Raw genomic sequence first — 21051 nt, forward strand, 5'->3', positions numbered from 1 at the left:
GTACAGACGGAACACTCATTCACTTCACCAAAAAGCAACAATATAATTACGTGAGCTCTTTGCATAAACCTCGATGCAAAGAAACTCCTCTTTTTGGGTACAGGCTACAAGGAGTATATATTACAAAGGAGACTTTCTACTTAATTGTGATCATCATTCATCCATCCATCCATTTTATTACTCAGGTATTTTCAAAGCAAATTAATATTGTTGCATCTATTAATTTTCTTTAAAATGACAGCGCAATATAATTAAAAGCTGACACTATAGCAATGTCAAACGTGTTCATTTAAGAAAAAGCCACACACGTTTTGTGATCAAATCTTTCATAACGAGAATGGCTGCCCCGTGAGGATATGTTCCCCCCCCCCCTTATTTTGAGAACGGTGAGTGCTGGAGTCCAGCTGTTTTCTTTCTGTCTTCCTGGGGGTCAGTTCAGGTTGTGTGGCAAATTTGAACAGGTTCCCTCATTCCTAGGCCAAATTACAGGGGGGGAACACATCCTCACGGCTGCCCCGTGAGGATATGTTCCCCCCCTCTTATTTTGAAAACGGTGAGTGCTGGACTCCAGCTTTTTTTTTCTGTCTTCCTGGGGGTCTGTTCAGGTTGTGTGGCAAATTTGAACAGGTTCCCTCATTCCGAGGCCAAATTACAGGGAGGGAACACATCCTCACAGCTGCCCCGTGAGGATATGTTCCCCCCCCTTATTTTGAAAACGGTGAGTGCTGGACTCCAGCTGTTTTTTTTTCTGTCTTCCTGGGGGTCTGTTCAGGTAGTGTGGCAAATTTGAACAGGTTCCCTCATTCCTAGCCCAAGTTACAGGGGGGGAACACATCCTCACGGCTGCCCCGTGAGGATATGTTCCCCCCCCCCCCCCCTTATTTTGAGAATGGTGAGTGCTGGACTCCAGTTGTTTTTTTTCTGTCTTCCTGGGGGTCTGTTCAGGTAGTGTGGCAAATCTGAACAGGTTCCCTCATTCGTAGGCCAAATTACAGGGGGGGAACATGCAACAATATTAATTTGCTTTGAAAATACCTGAGTAATAAAATGGATGGATGGATGGATGGATGAATGATGATCACAATTAAGTAGAAAGTCTCCTTTGTAATATATACTCCTTGTAGCCAGTACCCAAAAAGAGGAGTTTCTTTGCATCGAGGTTTATGCAAAGAGCTCACGTAATTATATTGTTGCTTTTTTGGTGAAGTGGTTCCGTCTGTACGATTGGTCTTTGAATGCACCCCGCTTCAATGGCAGAACGCGGATGAATTTAAAGACATCAAATGAGAATAATCCTTTCTAAAAATTAAAATTGACTGACGCAAACGTGAGTTCTTCATGTTTTTATTGAAAACAACATAGTGCTGACGCCGTACGACGCCGTACGACATCGGTTTTTCGCTTTCCAAACAAGGCGTGCGCGCTCCCGCGGCAGGGGGAACAAAATCTCACGGGGGAACCAAATCAAGCACAACACCTGTTAGCACGACGAGAGCAGAGCGGAGCCGTGACACATTTGTTAGGATTTTTTTTGTGACTTTGTGAGCTTTAGTAAAGCCCTCAAGAATGTTTCTAAAAGTCAGTTTAACTTTAAAATGTTTAAAATGTGTTTAAATATACCATAAAGTATATGAAAGTCTTGTACAGATATCGTATAAACATTGACTCCACATTGCAGATTTTCACCTATCGCGGGGATAGGAACCACTTATTAGCAATAAACGATGGATAGTACGTGTCGTGTTGTCAGTGGGTTTTCATGACTGCTGTTATTCACACAGATTTTACCGGCAGGCAACTCTGATGTCACAATTCTTGTCGATGTAGCAAGGACTCTTCCCTCCCAACTCCAGAGTCACCGGGGTGATATGTCGCGCTGCAGCTTCCATTACTAATTTGCCTACCACACTACTTCCAGTGTAGAAGATGTGGTCAAACCTCTGCCTCAACAATTCCTGTGTCTCTGGAACGCCACCTGCCACCACTGGGTATAGATCCTGCGAATAAAACATGAAACAGATCTCAATTATACACATTTCAATTAGTTTGAAATACTTATCTTAATGTGTAAAGCTATCCATAAACCCACTCCACCACAGGGCCGGTTCAAGGAATGCACATAAGAGGGGGCAGTCAGAAATGTGAAGGGGGCATGTTCTTTTTTTTTTTACACATTTTTAACACTGTTAGTGTTTTCTTCACGGCAGTTGTTAGCTGTGTGTCCAGATCTCAACCTGGAGAAGTGGATTGCACTCTGTCAGGCCTCTACACTAAGACCTGTCCAGCTTGGGTGTCCCACCTGAAGATTAAAGCTTCTGCTGGTATTGCTCTTAGGGTCACTGAGGCACGCAAACCCCCTGACCACAATAAGGTGGCAATCTCTCAGGGGGGGGAACATATAATATGAATGTTATATTATGTGTTGGCGACAAAATCTCCGCCAGCATCACGCTGAGCACAGGGGCCCCCCAAGGATGCGTGCTCAGTCCGCTGCTCTTCACCCTGCTGACGCATGACTGCACTGCAACCTACAGCGACAACCGCATAGTGAAGTTTGCTGACGACACGACTCTGGTGGGTCTCATCTCCAAGGGCGACGAGACTCGGTACAGGTTGGAGGTTGACCTTCTGACCGCGTGGTGCAGGGACAACAACCTCCTGCTGAACGTCAACAAGACCAAGGAAATTGTTGTTGACTTCCGGAAGGGTCACACCCAACACCTGCCGCCAATATTAGCCAACTTACATTGGCTCCCGGTCCATTTAAGATGTGACTTCAAGGTTCTTCTATTAACCTATAAATCACTGCATGGCTTAGCGCCTTCATATCTCGTCGACCTAGTTGTTCCTTATGTTCCGTCTCGTAACCTTCGTTCGCAAAACGCTACCCTTTTAGCGACACCGAGGGCCAAGAAAATGTCTGCAGGGTCTAGAGCATTTTCTATCCGGGCTCCAGAGCTTTGGAGTGATCTACCAATGGATATTAGGACTGCTACCTCAGTAGAAACATTTAAGACACGTTTAAAGACACATTTCTATGACATGGCCTTTAACTAACCTGTAGTGGCCGATTCGGCCGGAGTTTGTTTTCTCTCCCCCCCCCTCCCCGGCCGGGGAGGTGGTTAGGTGGCACCCAAGCTGACAGCGGCTATCTGGATTCTCGTGGGCCAATTCAGGTTGGGGGAACTGCAGCTCAACCTCCTCGAAGACACTGCCAGGATAATAGAGGGCTCCTCCGGCAGCCCCTCGCTCTGACTTGGACATCCACTTTTTTTTTTCATTGATTTTCATATTATGTATTATTTGTGCCCTCTCTGCATCCATTTCAACCTGGTGATCCTGAAAGGGGGATCCTTCCATCTGTGGTCCCTTCTCAAGGTTTCTCATTTTCCCCTGGCAGGGGTTTTTGAGTTTTTCCTTGCCCTTTTGGGAGCTTAAGATCAGGGGATGCTTTGAGAATAATTGTCAATTTTTGTCTATGTGAAGCCCTTTGAGACTGTTTGTGATTTAGGGCTATACAAATAAACTTGACTTGACTTGACTTGCCACTGACCATCGACGGTGCTGTGGTGGAGAGAGTGAGCAGCACCAGATTCCTGGGGGTGCACATCAGTGAGGACCTCTCCTGGTCCGCCAACACCGCATCACTGGCCAAGAAAGCTCAGCGCCACCTGTACTTCCTGGGGAAACTCAGGCGAGCAAGTGCTCCTCCGGCCGTCATGACCACATTCTACCGTGGCACCATTGAGAGCGTCCTCTCCAGTTGTATCGCTGTCTGGGGTGGTAGCTGCACTGAATACAACGTGAAGGCCCTCCAGCGCATAGTGAACACGGCTGGTAAGATTATTGGTGCTTCACTCCCCTCCCTGAAGGACATTTACACCTCCCATCTCACCCGCAAGGCGACCACGATTGTGAGTGATGTGAGTCACCCCGCTCACTCTTTGTTTGATCTTCTGCCCTCTGGGAAGAGGTACAGGAGCCTGCGCTCCCGCACCACCAGACTCACCAACAGCTTCATTCTCCAGGCTTAGGATCCTGAACTCTCTCCCCCCTTCTGCGTAGCGTCCTGGACTTTTGCGCTATATTCTGTATGCGCACTTGCTCCATTTTTGCTCCTCTTATTTATTGTGTTATTTGTTTATTTATTATTTATTCACCACTCTTATTTATTCATTGTTTGTGCCTTCTTGTTTTTATTTTTTTGTGTTGTTTACTTGTATGTGTATTGTGTCTTGTCACCGTGGTATGGTGGGGACGTTATTTCGATTTCTTAGTGTGTCTTGGCATGTGAAGAAATTGACAATAAAGCAGACTTTGACTTTGACTTTTGACTTTGATATTAACTATTATTTGAGTTGTCGTTAATCATTAGTTATATCACGGGTCATTACGACGAGTTTGGTGGAGTTTTTACTGCTTCTTCCAACTCCTACCGCGCTGACTGTAACTTGACACTCTCTGGCTGCGTCTTGCCTCATTTGCATACTCACAGTGATTGGATGTTTATGGAGGGGCACGTAGTCCTGACAGCAGGCTGTGTGAGGACACACACTGCACCGACATGAGAGAAGAGAGGGGGCTGATTAACGTGTGTTTCTATCAGGGGATTTTTCACTTCTAAAAGTTTGATTCGAGGGGGCAGGACATCTGTTTGAGGGGGCGTTGCCCCCTCTTGCCCCTGCGTAGAGCCGGCACTGCTCCACCATATCTTTCATTCTCCTCCGTATTGACATTCTCTTGCACTGAGATTCTCTTCCACTCAAGGTGTTACTTTCCCCTCGGCTTGTCTGTCCACCTTACAGGACACCATACAGCTCTGCACCCAACTTTGGAATTCATCATTGTTGGGAAAGTTCATTTTCTATATGAACTAGTTCAAAGTTAATTGTAATTGAAAGAAAAAGTCGTAATTTAATTTGTTTAAATAAGTTCATCATTCCAAAATTGAAAAGGTCATAGACCCATCCAAAAATGTTGTTGCTGTGAGCTGTTACACATATTGGCATTTTTTCATTGTTTTCTCCCATTCCATCCACACTAGTATCCAGGTGCTGCTATCACCCCGCAATGTTGAATGTATTTTTTCTTAACTTCTCTAATCTTTAGAACTTGGGACATAAACGTTCAAAGTTAAAGGTGCAAAGCCAAATAAATAACTGAAACAACTGCAAGAAAAATTCTCATTAAGAATAATTGGAGTTTAACGCCATTGACAGTACTACATCTTCAAATAAATTCTTGATAGCACTTATAAGATGATACCTTACGGTTACAGTTTGACAAGAAAGGGGAATTGTGCTCATCGCGTTGCTGAGTTACATTAACAATTTCCCCTCCTCCAAGCACACGTCACATTTTGATGACGCACGTGCCGCTCGACTGGTTGGGGACAGGGTTGTCAGATATTTTCCCCCGTCTATTTAAGCCTTGTTTAGCAGGGTTTTCTTTTAAAGTCTAAGAAGAGACAACCAGGCACTCGTGCACAAAAATGAACTGCCCTTCAAAAACCGTTCATTTGGCACAGAATGAGCCCATTACAGAAACGTTCACGAAGCAAAAATGCAGCAATGCCGAACATCTTTCCATGTTTAATTTCATCTATTTACTTAAGCTCACCTCTATAATTGACCTCTTATGATTTATATTTGTTTGTTGTATTGCAGAAATCACACTCCACAGCCTCCCTGGTAAGGTCTATTCAGGGGTGCTGTAGAGGAGGGTCTGTCGGGAGGTCGAACCTCGGATTCAGGAGGAGCAGTGTGGCTTTCGTCCTGGCCGTGGAACAGTCCACATGTGTTTTGTGGACTTGGAGAAGGCGTTCGACCGTGTCCCTCGGGAGGTTCTGTGGAGGGTGCTTCAGGAGTACGGGGTGCCGAGCCAACTGATAAGGGCGGTTCGGTCCCTGTATCACCGATGCCAGAGTTCGGTCCGCATTTCTGGCAGTAAGTCGGATTCGTTCCCAGTGAGGGTTGGACTCCGCCAAGGTTGCCCTTTGTCACCGATTCTGTTCCTAATTTTTATGGACAGAATTTCTAGGCGCAGCCGAGGCGTTGAGGGGGTCCGGTTTGGGGACCTCAGCATCGCGTCTCTGCTTTTTGCAGACGGCGTGGTGCTGTTGGCTTCTTCAGGCCGTGATCTCCAGCTCTCACTGGAGCGGTTCGCAGCCGAGTGTGAAGCGGTCGGGATGAGGGTCAGCACCTCCAAATCCGAGTCCATGGTCCTGGGTCAGAAAAGGGTGGAATGCCCTCTCCGGATTGGGGATGAGATCCTGCCCCAAGTGGAGGAGTTCAAGTATCTTGGGGTCTTGTTCACGAGTGAGGGGAGGATGGAGCTATGGGTCGTGACCGAAAGAACGAGATCCCGGATACAAGCGGCCGAAATGAGTTTTCTCCGCAGGATGTCCGGGCTCTCCCTTAGAGATAGGGTGAAAAGCTTGGTCATCCGGGAGAGACTCGGAGTAGAGTCGCTACTCCTCCACGTTGAGAGGAGCCAGATGAGGTGGCTCGGGCATCTCATCAGGATGCCTCCTGGACGCCTCCCTGGGGAGGTGTTCCGGGCATGTCCCACCAGTAGGAGACCCCGGGGACGACCCAGGACGCGCTGGAGAGACTTTGTCTCTCAGCTGGCCTGGGAACGCCTTGGGATCCCCCGGGATGAGCTGGATGAAGTGGCTGGGGAGAGGGAAGTCTGGGAGTCCCTCCTAAAGCTGCTGCCCCCGCGACCCGACCCCGGAAAAGCGGAAGAAGATGGATGGATGGATGGATGGATGGATGGATGGATGGATGGATGGATGGATGGATGGATGGATGGATGGATGGATGGATAGATGGATGGATGGATGTTGTATTGCTTGATTTTTTGGAACTCTTTGTCACCTGGCTTTCACAGTACCAAAAGCTGAACTCAATTCTATGTCAGCAACAAGATTCTATTTTTTGTCTTAATTTCAGGTTTTCAGATACAAACCAGACTGTAAATATACTTATCTAAAAAATGTTACTCCATCTAACTCAAACCATACATTTTATCTCACCTTATAATTGACTTCTTAGATTCATATTTACTTGTTGCATTATTTTTTTCTTTATTATTGTGTCTGCTACTCATGTTATACAATTAATTTGACCTGCACTGTATTTAATAAAAGAAAAACATGCTGGAGTAATTTTTTCTGTTTGCCCTGTGCACATTCAAATAAAAAAAGAACGAGACCATCTGGTGATCAGACCTTGTCCAGATAGAGAGGGAGCAGTGTTGCGAGAAGTAGAGATGAGTAACCACAAATCTCTGACGGTTTCACCACAGCTCCATTGCCTGCAGTGATGACATAGTAGTTATTTAATAGGATGATACTGCAACAAAATAAAGAGCAGATAACTAGGAATAGCTGAGAAGATAATGCTAAAGTGAATGTCTTCTCTCAGATTCACAATTGCTTTATTTTTTTTAATCCATGGACAGCTTTCTGCTTAGCATGTTGGTTAGAGATCCAACAAGTAAGCAAATGTAGAGGCATGACCTAATCTGAAGCTGAACCAACACACAACAACAAAAACACAGTCACTTGTTCTCATACTGTTGTCCAAGTGAAAAATGGGTGGATTTAACCATAATCTTTTCTGTTTAATTTTGGTTAGAAAGAGGATCTTATTTACGAGATATTACATCTGAACTGGTAATTATCTTATACTCCTCTCTCCAGCAAAACTAAAGGGATCAAAATTACTCACCTGAGCCAGCCTATGGGGGACATGAACCGGTAAAACGTGCCCAAAATTCCATGTGAAACATCACCTCGCAAGAAATTCGCAATAACAAAATGTTGGTAGGCGGCACGGTGGGGCACAGGTTAGCACGTCCGTCTCTCAGTTAGGAGGGTGCGGGTTCGATACCACCTCTGGCCCTCCCTATGTGGAGTTTGCATGTTCTCCCCGTGCCCACGTGGGTTTTCTTCCGGCACTCCGCACAATAGGCGGCAAACAATTTTGGAGAGTGGTAAATACAACAACATAATAATAACAAAATAATACAACATGGTGACGCACTGGTTAGCATGTCCGCCTCACAGTTAGGAGGGTGCAGGTTCGATTCCACCTCCCCATGCCCGCATGGGTTTAATCCGGGCACTCCGGTTTCCTCCCACATCCCAAAATCATGCATGGTAGGCCAATTGAGCACTCCAAATTGCCCCTAGGTGTGAGTGCGAGTGCGGATGGTTGATTCGTCTCTGTGTGCCCTGTGATTGGCTGGCAACTGGTTCAGGGTGTCCCCCGCCTACTGCCCGATGACTGCTGGGATAGGCTCCAGCTTGCGCGCGACCCCTATGGGGACAAGCGGTATAGAAAATGGATGGATGGATGGAAAATGTTGGTCATAGCATATTTGCATATAGCATGTTTTTTTCTGAAACGCAAGTTTCGTCCATAAGTTCATTTTTCAATGTAAACCTCTTGGGGTACAAAGGCCCATCTTGCTCCTGCAACACAATGTTCCAGCTCACCAAACACAGTAAAAATAATAACTAAAGTAAAATGAGAAAAAAGAAAAATCAAGTTGTGTGAAGGTTGATTTTATTCCAATTCTTTCTTTAGCCACACCTTATCACGTCTCGTCTCCGCTCCTCAACATTTCCGCGTTTCCTCGTGTGTCATTGTTTGTTGTCATGGTTTCCGTTCACGTCTCTGTACCGCATCTGTGCTCTCGCCCCTCCCCGCCTGTGTCTACCCGTACTCATTGTAATCAGTCACCTGCCCCTTGTTACCAGCCTTGTATTTAAGTCCTGTCTGCGTGTCATTCCCTGTCGTATCGTTCTGTTAGTCTGTTAGCCTGTTCTGTTAAGCCTCTGTTAGTCTGTTAAGCCTCCGTTAATCTGTCCCTGTTGCCAGTTCTATTAGTTTGTCTCTGTTTGCCCATCCTGTTAGTTCCTGTTTGTTCCTGCCGGTTAGTCCTACCATGCTTGTTTGTTTCCCTCATCCTCTCCTCCACCACCCTTTTCCCTTCAATAAGCCATGGTCCAAGCTGCATTTGGTCACCCTGCTCCATTCCGCACGCGACACATCTGTTTCTTCATTTATTCAGTGATTCACACAATTACAATTTCAACACATCCGAAGAATACATGCTATTCAGGAATACTATTTTTGTCAATGCAATTGCATTGAGAAATTTGCTTTGCATTGCTAGTACAACTATTACTACTACAAGTACTACTACTACTACTACTACTACTATGACTACTACAAGCAATTACTATACTACTACAAGTATAAATACTACTACTACTCCAAATACAAGTACTCATACTACAAGTCCTACTATTACAGCTACTACTACTACCACTAATATTTCTATTACTAAAAGTGATTATTACTCCTACAAGTAGCTTACTATTAGTTCTAGTACTGTAAGTACTACTGCCGAGTGCGTAAACCTCTTGCTCCTACACAGCCTCTCCACCACCAAGACTCCTGCTGTGCTTTCACGTAGTCACACATGGATACTGGGTTCCGTGAGGCCAATCTGCTGCACTGTGATCCCCAGAGGCATGATTTGCTGGCCCACCGATGTGTGGACACACCCTGGCGTCTGCCAACCACTGTCCCAGCAAAGGGTAAAAATGCATGGGCAGATGGGGCTCATAGCCTTGGATGGCAACCTGTCTAGGAGTGGGTCACGCTGAACTAAAACCGGGACTGCAAGGAGTTGAGCCCCACAATTCGCTATTAGCATAGTAAAGCCAACAATGGTGAACAAAGTAATCCCAAATCCTATACTTCCAGCAACGGGAGTTCGCAGAAACATTGTGGCGAATGGTAGTGCTCGTCCTCCTTCTGGAGGACAGCATGACCTCAAATTGTGCCACGGAGGGTCCTGTCCGATCACAGCACCCCATCCAATGCACTCATGCGCTGTGAAAGACGATTTGTTATGGGAACCTTCAACACATGCACAGCGAGAGAAGAGGCGAGGTTGATAGAATTTGCACACTGTGCTGAGGAACGGAGAGTGGAGATCCTTGGGGTCCAAGAACACAGGAGTATGCACAATGATGACCGGATCCTGTTCCGCAGGGTGGAGAGATACATGTTCATCTCTGCATCTGGGTGGAGGAACGAGGCCCAAGCTACAACAGGTGGTTTAAGGTTAATGCTGGGCCGACGCGCACGTTAGGCTCTCCGTCAGGTTTACCACCACACTGACAGGATTCTGAGCGCAGAGTTCTCGGGCAACCCAGTAACAACAGACAGTCATAGTCGTGTATTCACCCACCAATGTAGCCTCATCTAACATGGAGAAATTCTTTGAGGACCTTGTAAGAGCGGTTCGTGACGTCCCAGCGCAAAATTTCCTGGCTTCCTTGGGGACTTCAATGCAAGACAAGGACCAGAGGATGCACCCTTCCCCTACCATGACTCGACCAACTGCAACGGCACCTACCTCACTGCCTTCCTCACGGAACACGAGCTACTGGCGGCAAATTCCATCTTCCGGAAGAGAACAGGAAAGAGGTGGACCTTCTGAGACCAAGCCTCAGGAACGCTACGGCAGCGAGATTTCATCCTAGTGAGGAAAAAATGGAGGAACCCCATCATGAATGCTGAGCCATACAGCACTTTTAGTTCTGTGGACTCAGACCATCGTGTGGTCTAAATGAGAATTTGCCTGAGCCTCAGGGTCCTGTGGAAAATAGGTTCCAGAGTCTCTGTTAGCTAGAAAATCAATCTGCTCATATTTCATTGATTAAAGTGTACAAGCATACATTTACATGCACGCAATCATTGATTAAAATATTCAAGTACCGTATTTATTCTAATTATGTCCAACAGGGGGGGTGGGCGATTAATAGAGAACACTTTTTGTCCGATCGCCAAGGGGCACTGAAATGGGCGATAATATGTATATTTTCCTTATGTAGTATGCAATACCTGCATCCCACTGGTGTTCTTAACACTAGAACAGCGGCTGTTTTGATCTACCTCTAACAGCGGGTTGCGTCAATTGACGCTCCATCGATGCGACACGTTACCGTTGCACATCACATGTTGTGCACGTCATGTTATCGCGATCGTCTTGTTCGAGCGCACGCCCCAATAACGTAATTGTGTGAGGATATTGTAGCGGAGTGACGAGTGTAATTGTATCATAGTTTATGGAGAAAAACAATTTAAAAGGGACATTCGTCGTGCTGTCAAATCAGTCATATTTAAACTTGCGCAATGACGTCGGCATGCGGTCGCGGAGGAAAACGTACGTTTTGGGGGGAATTTTTAGCAGCATGGGCGATAATTAGAGGTATCAATATTTTTTATTTATGTCATCGCTAACACACACTGGGCGATTATTAGAATATGGGCGATATTAGAATAAATACGGTATATATTGTAATGTACTTCTCTTATTTGGTATTTTTTGGGAATGTGTTTGAATAACTTCTAAACATTCGCTCAATGGCTCTCAATGATGTTTTATAATTATAACTACTGCCTGATGTTCTCTTGAACTGCTTGAAGTTTGTTTGTACTGCCTGAGTTTTATTTTTACAAATAACAATGAATGATGTGCGGCATTTTGAAATTGGAGAGAGAAAATAAATAGGTTTACGTAGAATATAAGAAAGTGAACTTTGGCAAGGATAGCAAGAACATAAGTAACAAAAGACAATAGTCGGCCAGAACTGGTACAAAATGATAAAAAGAGATGATGTTGGTAAGAACCAATGGGTAAAGTGTGTGAGTATTATACGTATCTGCAGGGACCGGCATCATCTGGAGAACAAACAAACCAAGGAGCAGAGAGAAGAACGAGGTCAAAATACAACCACGAGGGCCACCAAGGACGAGACAAGACGCCAAGGAATGTCTATGGAAGACGAACTGGCACCCATCTTTGTGGGCGACGCAACTCCACTTAATATAAGCACTTTGAAGAAATTCTTTAATGCTTTCTATCCTGAGAATGCATTGGGGCACAGTCGGAGAGAAAAGTCTAGTGCTGACTTGTAAACCTTTTCCTGAACGCAGACTTAATATAATCACCTGAAATATAACTAACCTGGTGTGAGTGTGATTTGTATGAATATTTTTGTCCTTAGAGGAAAACGAACACGGTTGAAGAAGTTGGACACATTAATGATTGATATAAGGTGGAGGACAATTAAGGTGCCTCGCCCCCATACAATAACATCTTCAAACTGTCCCCAAACCAGTGGTTCTTAACCTTGTTGGAGGTACAGAACCCCACCAGTTTCACATGCGCATTCACCGAACCCCTCTTTAGCGTCAAATTCAAGACATGGATGTTTTTTACTGGTGCACAAAATGAGCCGTGCATGATCATCACCTTGTTCAAAGAACAAAACCAACCCACTGCATGAACTCAACAAATTACATACCTGCAAATCATCACCTGCAAATCTGCGAGACCAGTTCAGATATGCATTATCACGAATTTACACGATAAATCAGGTGTGTTCGGACCTCCCCAGTGGAGGCTCTGCCGAACCCCTGAGACCGACTCAACGAATCCCTACGGTTCGGTCGAACCCAGGTTAAGAACTACTGCCCCAAACAAAGTCCCAAGATCTGGTATAACAAAAGCTTTCTCAAGTGAGCCTGGCCTTCAAATCAGATACACAGAGGAGGTTAAGAGACGATTCCAGCAGCTGGACGCCAAGGGGCACTGAAATGGGCGATAATATGGAAAAACAATAAAAACAATGCTCAAGTATGGTGATGTTTAAAAAGAAATTTAAAGAATTGACACTTGTGAGCTACGAACACATTGAAAATTACATAATTTAATGGCACTCTGTTACAGGTAAAAACAATTTTATTTTTTGTCTTAAATTGGATAGGGGATGGGATAAAATAAGTCTTACTTCTTCCCACTCCTTTTCAGACAAGTAAACTCTGCCCATTTTGGGGATTAGATTGTATTATGTTTGTACTGTAATTTTCGGACTATAAATCGCACCGGAGTATAATAGAATAGAATAGAATAGATCTTTATTTGTCATTGTCACATGTACAACGAAATTTAAAAAGTGCCAACCGATCCGCGCATGCGATAAAAAAGAAATAGAATAAATAGAATAAAAAGATTTAAAAAAAACAAGCTAAAAACCCACAGAAGAACATACACAGACATAATCATTTACGTTTAGCTGCATTCAATGTGACTACCGCTGTAGGGTAAAAACTGTTGGCGAATCTGCTAGTCCTCGACCTAATTAATCTGTAGCGTCTGCCTGATGGCAACAGTTCGAAAAGGGAGTGGCCAGGGTGGGAAGTGTCCTTCAGAATGTTCTGTGTTTTTTTGAGACAGCGGGTTCTGTGTAGGTCTTCCAGTGTGGGGAGAGGGCAGCCAATGATCTTCTGTGCTGTGTTGATGACCCCTTGGAGCTTTTTCCTCTGAGCAGCAGTGCAGCTGGAGTACCAAACACATATACAGTACGTTAAAGTGCTTTCTATGGAGCAGCGATAGAAGGACACCAGCAGTCTCTGTGTAATGCTGTGCCTCCTCAGCACCCTTAAAAAGTAGAGTCTCTGCTGGGCCTTTTTAAGCAGCTCAGAGGTGTTCACGCCCCAGGTGAAGTCCTCCTCGATGTGGACTCCCAGGTAGCGGAAGGAGGACACCCTCTTCACACAGACCCCGTCGATGATAAGTGGTGGAATGTCCGTTTTATTTTTCCTCCTAAAATAAATGACCAGTTCTTGGGTTTTAGCCGTGTTTAGGAGCAGATTGTTCTCTCCACACCACTCCGATAGCTGGACCACTTCGTCCCTGTAGGCAGACTCATCCCCCTTTGAGATGAGCCCCACCACGGTTGTGTCATCCGCAAATTTCACGATGGTGTTGCTGCGGTGGGCGGGGGTGCATGCATGTGTGTAGAGCGTGTAAAGCAGTGGGCTCAGTACGCAGCCCTGTGGGGAGCCGGTACCAAGACTGAGAGGTGTGGATGTATGCCGGCCCACTTTCAACCTCTGGCTGCAACCCGTCAGGAAGCTCTTAATCCACCTGCAAGTATTATGTGGAAGTCCCAGGCCCTCCAGTATGTCCACCAGTCTGTGGGGGAATATGGTGTTAAAAGCAGAGCTAAAGTCCACGAAGATTATCCGCACATAGCTCCCCGGCTGCTCCAGGTGGGACAGTGCAGCGTGGAGGGCTGTAGCTACTGCGTCCTCTGTGGATCTATTTGCCCTGTAGGCAAACTGGTGGGGGTCAAAACCTCTGAACAGGAGTGCTGTGATGTGACCCCGTACCAGCTTTTCAAAGCACTTCATGACCACCGGGGTGAGTGCGACTGGCCGGTAGTCATTGAGGCTGGTGATGTGGCGTTTCTTGGGCAGGGGGACTATAGTGGAGGATTTTAAACAGGATGGGACGGTGGACTCGGTAAGGGACTGGTTGAAAATCTTTGTGAAGACTCCAGCCAGCTGATCTGCGCAGTCCTTCAGGACACGCCCAGTGACGCCGTCAGGACCCGCAGCCTTCCTCGAGTTGATGGTCCGCAGCGTGCGCCTCACCTCGTGCTCCTTCACTGTGAGGGTGAAGCTGCTGCGGTCTGTGGGATGTGATGTGGCCGCTTCAGGTGGCTCGGACTCGAACCGGGCAAAGAAGGTATTGAGGACCTCTGCCAGTGAGGCGTCCCCTTCAGCAGCTCCGATGGTGGTTCTGTAGTTGGTGAGATGCTGGACTCCCTGCCACACCTGCTTGCTGTTGTTGCTGTCCAGGTGATCCTCAATCCTCTTCTTGTAGGCAAGCTGGGCCTCTCTGATGCCTCTCCTCAGGTTGGCTCTGGCTGTGCTGTAGAGAGCCCCGTCCTCCGACCTGAGGGACAGGGTGGTGTCCCTCTCCTCCAGCAGCCGAAGGACCTCCCGGGTCATCCAGGGCTTCTGGTTGGGGTATATCCGTATAGGTTTGTCCACTGTGACAGTGTCTGTGCAGTGCTTGATATAACACAGAACACTGTCTGTGAACACGTTCAAGTCCCGGTGTTCGAAGATGTCCCAGTTAGTCCTGTCGAAGCAGTCCTGCAACTGCTGAGAGGCGTCATCAGGCCAGGTTTTAACAGTTTTAGTGATGATAAGAGCTGATTTCCTGATGGTGGTATATGCCGGGATTAATAGCAGTGACATATGGTCAGACTGGCCCAGGTGAGGTAGCTGTTTTGCCCTGTAGCCTAGCTTGATGTTGGAGTAGACCTTGTCCAGAGTGTTAACTCCTCTAGTGGCACATTTAACATGCTGAGTGCTGCTTTCAAAGCTACATGATTAAAGTCCCCTGCCATGATGTGGACTGCGTCAGGATATCTGCTCAGCTGGCTGCTAATACTGCCATGTAATAGTCCAATAGCTAGCTTAGCATTAGCCTCCGGAGGTATGTAAACAACAGTCGTCATGACTACGGTAAATTCACGAGGGAGGTAAAAGGGCCTGCATTTAATAGTCACGTACTCCAGGTCCGGGCAGCAGTGACTGTCTACAGTCACCATATTAGTACACCAGTTGTTATTGACGTACATACAGAGCCCTCCCCCCTTGCTCTTACCGGAGTTCTCAGTCCTGTCATGACGCTGTGTGGTGTATCCTGCTAGCTCGATAGCAGAGTCCGGTATGAGTGGATGAAGCCAGGTATCGGTGATCAGTACCATGCAGCAGTCCTTCACGGTCTGGTTCGCAGACATCTGTAGCCTTAGTTCATCCATTTTGTTAGCAAGAGACCTGGCGTTGGTAAGAAACAGGCTAGGGAGCGGTGGTTTGAACGGCTGCTTCCGTAGCCTGGTTAGCGCGCCGGCCCTGCAGCCTCGTTTTTGCCTCCTCTCTCTGCGCTGCCTTCGCTTCCTCCCAGCGGGGATGGTGATCCAAGGGGAGCCGGGGCGCCTGATGATATCCTCCGGTATGTTTTTCGAGCGGTGAAACTCCGCTGCGACACTCAACTCGCAGCAAACACCTATCCTGAGGAGCTCCTGCCGGTTGTAGGTGGTGTATGATTGACATACAGTGGGTACAAACACTAACAAAAAACAAACAATGCGTAGATCGGGAGAGCACTGAGCCGCTGCAACTGCATGCGCCGCCATCTTTCCGTAGTCCGTAGGTCACAGTCCGTATCCCAGCAGACTTCACAGGAAAGGCCAGCCATAAAAGTCGCACCAGCCATAAAATGCCCAAAAATGTGAAAAAAAACATATATAAGTCGCTCCAGAGTATAAGTCGCATTTTGGGGGGCAATTTATTCGACAAAATCCAACACCAAGAACAGACATGAACGAGCAACAACAGGCTAAACGATACGGTATGCTAACGTGACAAACACAAACGAGGAGCTGAGAACGGGCCTGACGTAACATTCAGTTATTTAAAAAAAACTATTACATATTACAATAACACGTTTATAAAACCATCTGTGTCACTCCAATTCATTAAATCCATCGATCGTCCTTTGTCAACAATGCCGTGTGCCGCGCCGCAGTTCAAATTATTCCACAGGCCCATACAACGATATATAAACTATATTTTAAATAACTATCACGTAAACAACAATATTATCATACCATTTGTGTCACTCCAAATCATTAAATCCATCGATCAAATTTCTCATCCTTTATGTCATCCTGGTGACAGAGGACATGTCCAGAGGATATGGCGCTTTAAAGTGTTAATTACTTTATTTGATTTTTCCTCTCTATTTTTCATGTTTTGAATATGTTCAAGATAAAGATATCAAAGCATGTGAAGTGATCAACTATACTAAAAATAACATGTGAAGTGGTCAACTATACTTGTAAGTAAGTGATGTGTTAATGATCAAGTAAAAATTTGTGAAAAAAAACATATATAAGTCGCTCCTGAGTATAAGTCGCCCCCCCACCCAAACTATGAAAAAAACCGCGACTTATAGTCTGAAAATTACGGTACCTAGTATTTATACTGTCATAATTTAAATGACTTTCACCTTGTTTTTGATTTTTATTTATTTTTTATTCGTCTTCATTTGATTGATGATGCATAGTTTACATGTTTGAAACAATTACAATTCATTCATTCATCCATTCATTCATTCATTCATTCATTCATTCATAACACTTCCCAATAATGGCGTCTGACGTGAGTGCAGTCAATACATTGTTCATGTGAAGTACTAAATCACAAATGTAAAATTGTGTCTAAAATTCTATGTGTGGGGGGCACATTCCCACCTACAGGGTGCAGGTGACAGCTGTGTGTGTGTACCTGCAGCAATAGCTCCTACAAGAGGTATCAATGTTACGGCCCATGGGTAATTCCAGGCTCCAATTATAAGCACCACTCCCAGGGGTTCTGGCTGGATGTAAGCCTCGTCTGACATAGTGAAGAGATTCTTCTCCACCAGCCGAGGGGCTGCCCACTCTCTCAGTTTTTCCATTGCCAGGTTAATCTCATTATCTATTCCAATCAACTCCAAAAGTGATGTATCATACTGGCTCTGTAAGACACCAAACAGAATACATAAAAATACACACCAGAAAAACATGGACAGAGACTTCTTTATAGACATTGTGGGCCCAATTTTCATTCTAACTGCAAAGCGCACTCTAACTGTGCGAATTGTCTTTCTTTGGGGGTTTTGCTAGACTTTTCGCGATTGGAATTGAGTGTAAATCAGATGGTAGCGGCTTTGTGCGCTGCTGTGGGACAGAAGTAGACTTTCCCCAACCAATCTGCGCTATTTGCATCAAAATCAAGAAGGTCCAAGTGTAAACCTCTGTCTGCCATGAATGACATGGTGGAAAAAAGTATGAAACCACCTGCGCCTGGAATTTGACCTGCTTTTCCCCAGTCTAAAATGTAGTCTACTTTGTGTAACCAAACTTGCAGATACGCTGGTAGGTGAGGTGTAAACGCCCAGTGAGGCGTAGCACGTCTTCCAAACTCACAAACACCCCGAAATAAACCATAGCCCCTGCACAAAAATGACAATGCACCTGCTTTTATGCCAAGCGCATACAACTTTCTGTGACCAAATTATTATAAATTATTATACATATTGAATATCACCTAGGTGTGCTGGCTTCAATATGCCAGTTCGCCCAGGTGAGCGCAACAAGGCCCCAAATATACTAGATTAGACTTGCGTTGGCCCAAAAATGAAATTGTGCCATTTTTAAACGAAGTGCACAGGCGTCAGTCTACCAAAATATGGCCCAGTGTGTCCAGTGTTTCCACTCACCCTGTTAATATCCTGTTTGAGAGCTGTGACGATATCAACCTCCCTCTCACTTATCATCCGCTGCAGGGCCTGAAGCTGCTGCAGCCTGAACTCAAGAGGACGAGTTCTTCCACTCTCAAAGGCCCCCCGGGTATGCTGAATAATCTGCCTCTCCATAACCTCAGCTAGTATAGACAGTAAAGAATAGAGAAATATATTATGCTATGGACATTAGGTGGCAACATTCAAAAATATGAACTATGCACACCTCAGAAGGAGCCGATGATTGATTCAGCTGGATGATAAGTAAAGCCACAATACAGTACAGGACATCAAATATTGATTTTATTTGAATAATTTCTTCCTTGGCGGCTCGGTGACGCACCGGTTAGCACGTCTGCCTCACAGTTAGGAGGGTGCGCGTTCGATTCCACCTCCAGCCCTCCCTGTGTGGAGTTTGCATGTTCTCCCCGTGTCCATGTGGGTTTTCTCCGTGCGATTGGCTGGCAACCAGTTCAGGGTGTCCCCCGCCTATTGCCCGATGACGGCTGGGATCGGCTCCAGCACGCCCGCGACCTCCGTGGGGACAAAGCGGTACGGAAAATGGATGGATGGATGGATGGATAATTTCTTCCTTTAAACTTTAAACAGTTGTTCTCAAATTAACGTCAAATTAATGTACATCAAATTAACTGACATTCTGTTGACCCCTGATTCATTTGTGGCATATTTGGCAGCATCATTTTCACTTTCTTCATTTTAAAATTTGGACAGTTTTGGGTTTAAAAAATCTGTGAACTCATCAATTTACACTGGGGACACGAGGTATCCTGCATTTTTTTAGATGGCAGTTTCTGTCCGCTACAGTATTTTAATGTCCATAAACAATATACAGTGGACCCTCGTTTATCGGGGAAAACACGTTCCAGAACCACCCGCAATAAACGAAGATTCGCGAAGTAAAAACAGCATGCGTATGTATTAAATTTAAACACCATTGTATTGAAAGTTCCAACACATAGTGTTTCTTGTTGGCTGTTATAAGGCATGGGTGTATTGCAAGTTACTTTGAAGTGTGGTTTACCTTGTCAAGCAATGCAAAGTGTCTACCTTCAGGATTAACACACCACACTAAGCATCATGCATAGCGAAACCAACCTTTATTGACTTTATTGTGCATGGCAAACAGGGAATTTGACTCAGGTTGATCTCAGCCTCTGTACAACATTTAAGTGACTGAAAACATTCAAGTAACGAACAACATTTAAGTGAGGAGAACAGGATGTTATTGCACAGTGATGACTCTGAGTCTCTATGAGTGGTGAGAGTTCATCAGAGCGACAGCCTGGAGGAAGAAGCTGTGTCTGTGTCTGCTGGTTTTGGCATAGAGCGCTCTGTAATGCCGTCAAGAGGAGAGGAGTTTGAACAGACTGTGTCCTGGGTGAGAAGGGTCTGCGGAGATGATTAATTGCACGGTTTCTGGTCCTGGACAGGCACAAGTCTTGGTCCCGATTATCTTTTCCGCGGACCTAATTGTCTGTTGCAGTCTGTGCTTGTCTTGTTTGGTGGCCGATCCAAACCAGACAGTGATGGAGGTGCAGAATATAGACTGGATGATGGCAACGTAGAAGGTTTTCAGCAGCTCCTGTAGCAGGTTGAACTTTCTGAGCTGTTTCAGAAAGTACAACCTCTGCTGGGCCTTCTTCCGAAAAGAGTCTATGTAGCCGGTCCACTTCAGGTCCCGGGAGATTGTGGATCCCAGGAACTTGAAGATGTCCGTGGTGGGAATAGCATTGCTGAGGATGGTGAGGGGTGGAAGTGGCGATGGGTCTCTCCTGAAGTCCACTGTCATCTTCACGGTCTTGAGCGGGTTCAGCTCCAGGTGATTTTGGCTTGCACCAATGGACTAGCCGCTCCACCTCCTCTCTGTACGCAGTCTCATCACGGTCCCGGATCAGTCTGATGAGAGTGACCCATGGTCTCTGGCTCTCTGCCTCATGTGGGGATTTGGATTTTGGGGACGTTGGGAGTCGTCCCTTGCCAGGGCGGGGGGGTGGGGGGGGTTTCTGTCACGCATCCGTGTGACCCGGACTGTGATCAGCTCATCCCTCCTGCCCCTCCCGTCCTGTCAGCAGCTATCACTATGATTGCCCGTACCTGCGGCTTTCTCCATACCTGCTCAGAGCTAGTTAGCCACTCCTTATAAACCCGCACACCCAGCCCTCAGTGTCAGTTAGTTCTTTTTCCCTACCAGTACGCTACATGTCTGTTGCCTATTCTGTAGTCTGCCGTAGCCCGGTCTGTTACTATGCCTGTCTGTTGATATCCTTGTAGCCTCCTGTCATCCTGTTCTCCACTACCCCTTTCCCTCCAATAGACCCCTTTTTGGTCCAAGCCGCATTTGGTGGCCTTGTCCATGACACTTGACACAGACAAACAGAGGTGAGTATTCCCAGGGTATCCCATTTTGCGGACGAAGGCAGGAGAAAATTGTTGTGCGTTCCTGTGTGCGCCTAACTGTAGCCAGGAGGGGGAAGGTTCTCTCCAAGGATGACCTACGCCAGGGGTGTCAAACTCATTTTCACCGAGGGCCACATCAGCATAATGGCTGTCCTCAAAGGGCCAGATTTAACTTATAAATGTAACTAAATGTAATCGAATGTAATGTAAAATAAATGTAACTACTCCTTAGTGTTGAATAACTCATTATTTATTATAACTTCTTTCAAGTGACAATTACAGTTGCATAGAAAACATGTTTGCTTGTTGCTCTAACATAAATCCTTTTAAATTTTGTCAGCTTGTGAAAACCCACATAACTCCATTAATGAAGGATCAAACTGTCCAAGTGAATAAAGA

At 45.8% G+C, this 21051-nt stretch overlaps 1 protein-coding gene across 6 annotated transcripts in view; it reads right to left on the reverse strand.

Moving 5' to 3' along the window:
• Positions 1 to 21051, reverse strand: part of LOC119132861 (aldehyde dehydrogenase, dimeric NADP-preferring-like) — a 72539-nt gene that overhangs the window by 32913 nt on the left and 18575 nt on the right. For 4 of the 6 annotated variants that reach the window (XM_037268422.1, XM_037268424.1, XM_037268423.1 and 1 more), the window contains 4 exons: positions 18214 to 18377; positions 17238 to 17469; positions 7232 to 7317; positions 1789 to 1997 (listed from right to left, as the gene is read on the reverse strand). In XM_037268422.1, coding sequence (XP_037124317.1) covers positions 1789 to 1997; positions 7232 to 7317; positions 17238 to 17469; positions 18214 to 18369 — 683 coding nt within the window. In that variant the 5' untranslated portion in view covers positions 18370 to 18377. Of the gene's footprint in view, positions 1 to 1788; positions 1998 to 7231; positions 7318 to 17237; positions 17470 to 18213; positions 18378 to 21051 lie in introns of those variants that run through there. The other 2 variants (XM_037268426.1, XM_037268428.1) reach the window with 2 other exon arrangements.

This window comes from Syngnathus acus, chromosome 13, assembly GCF_901709675.1.
Source record: "Syngnathus acus chromosome 13, fSynAcu1.2, whole genome shotgun sequence".
NCBI classification, from domain to species: Eukaryota; Metazoa; Chordata; class Actinopteri; order Syngnathiformes; family Syngnathidae; genus Syngnathus; species Syngnathus acus.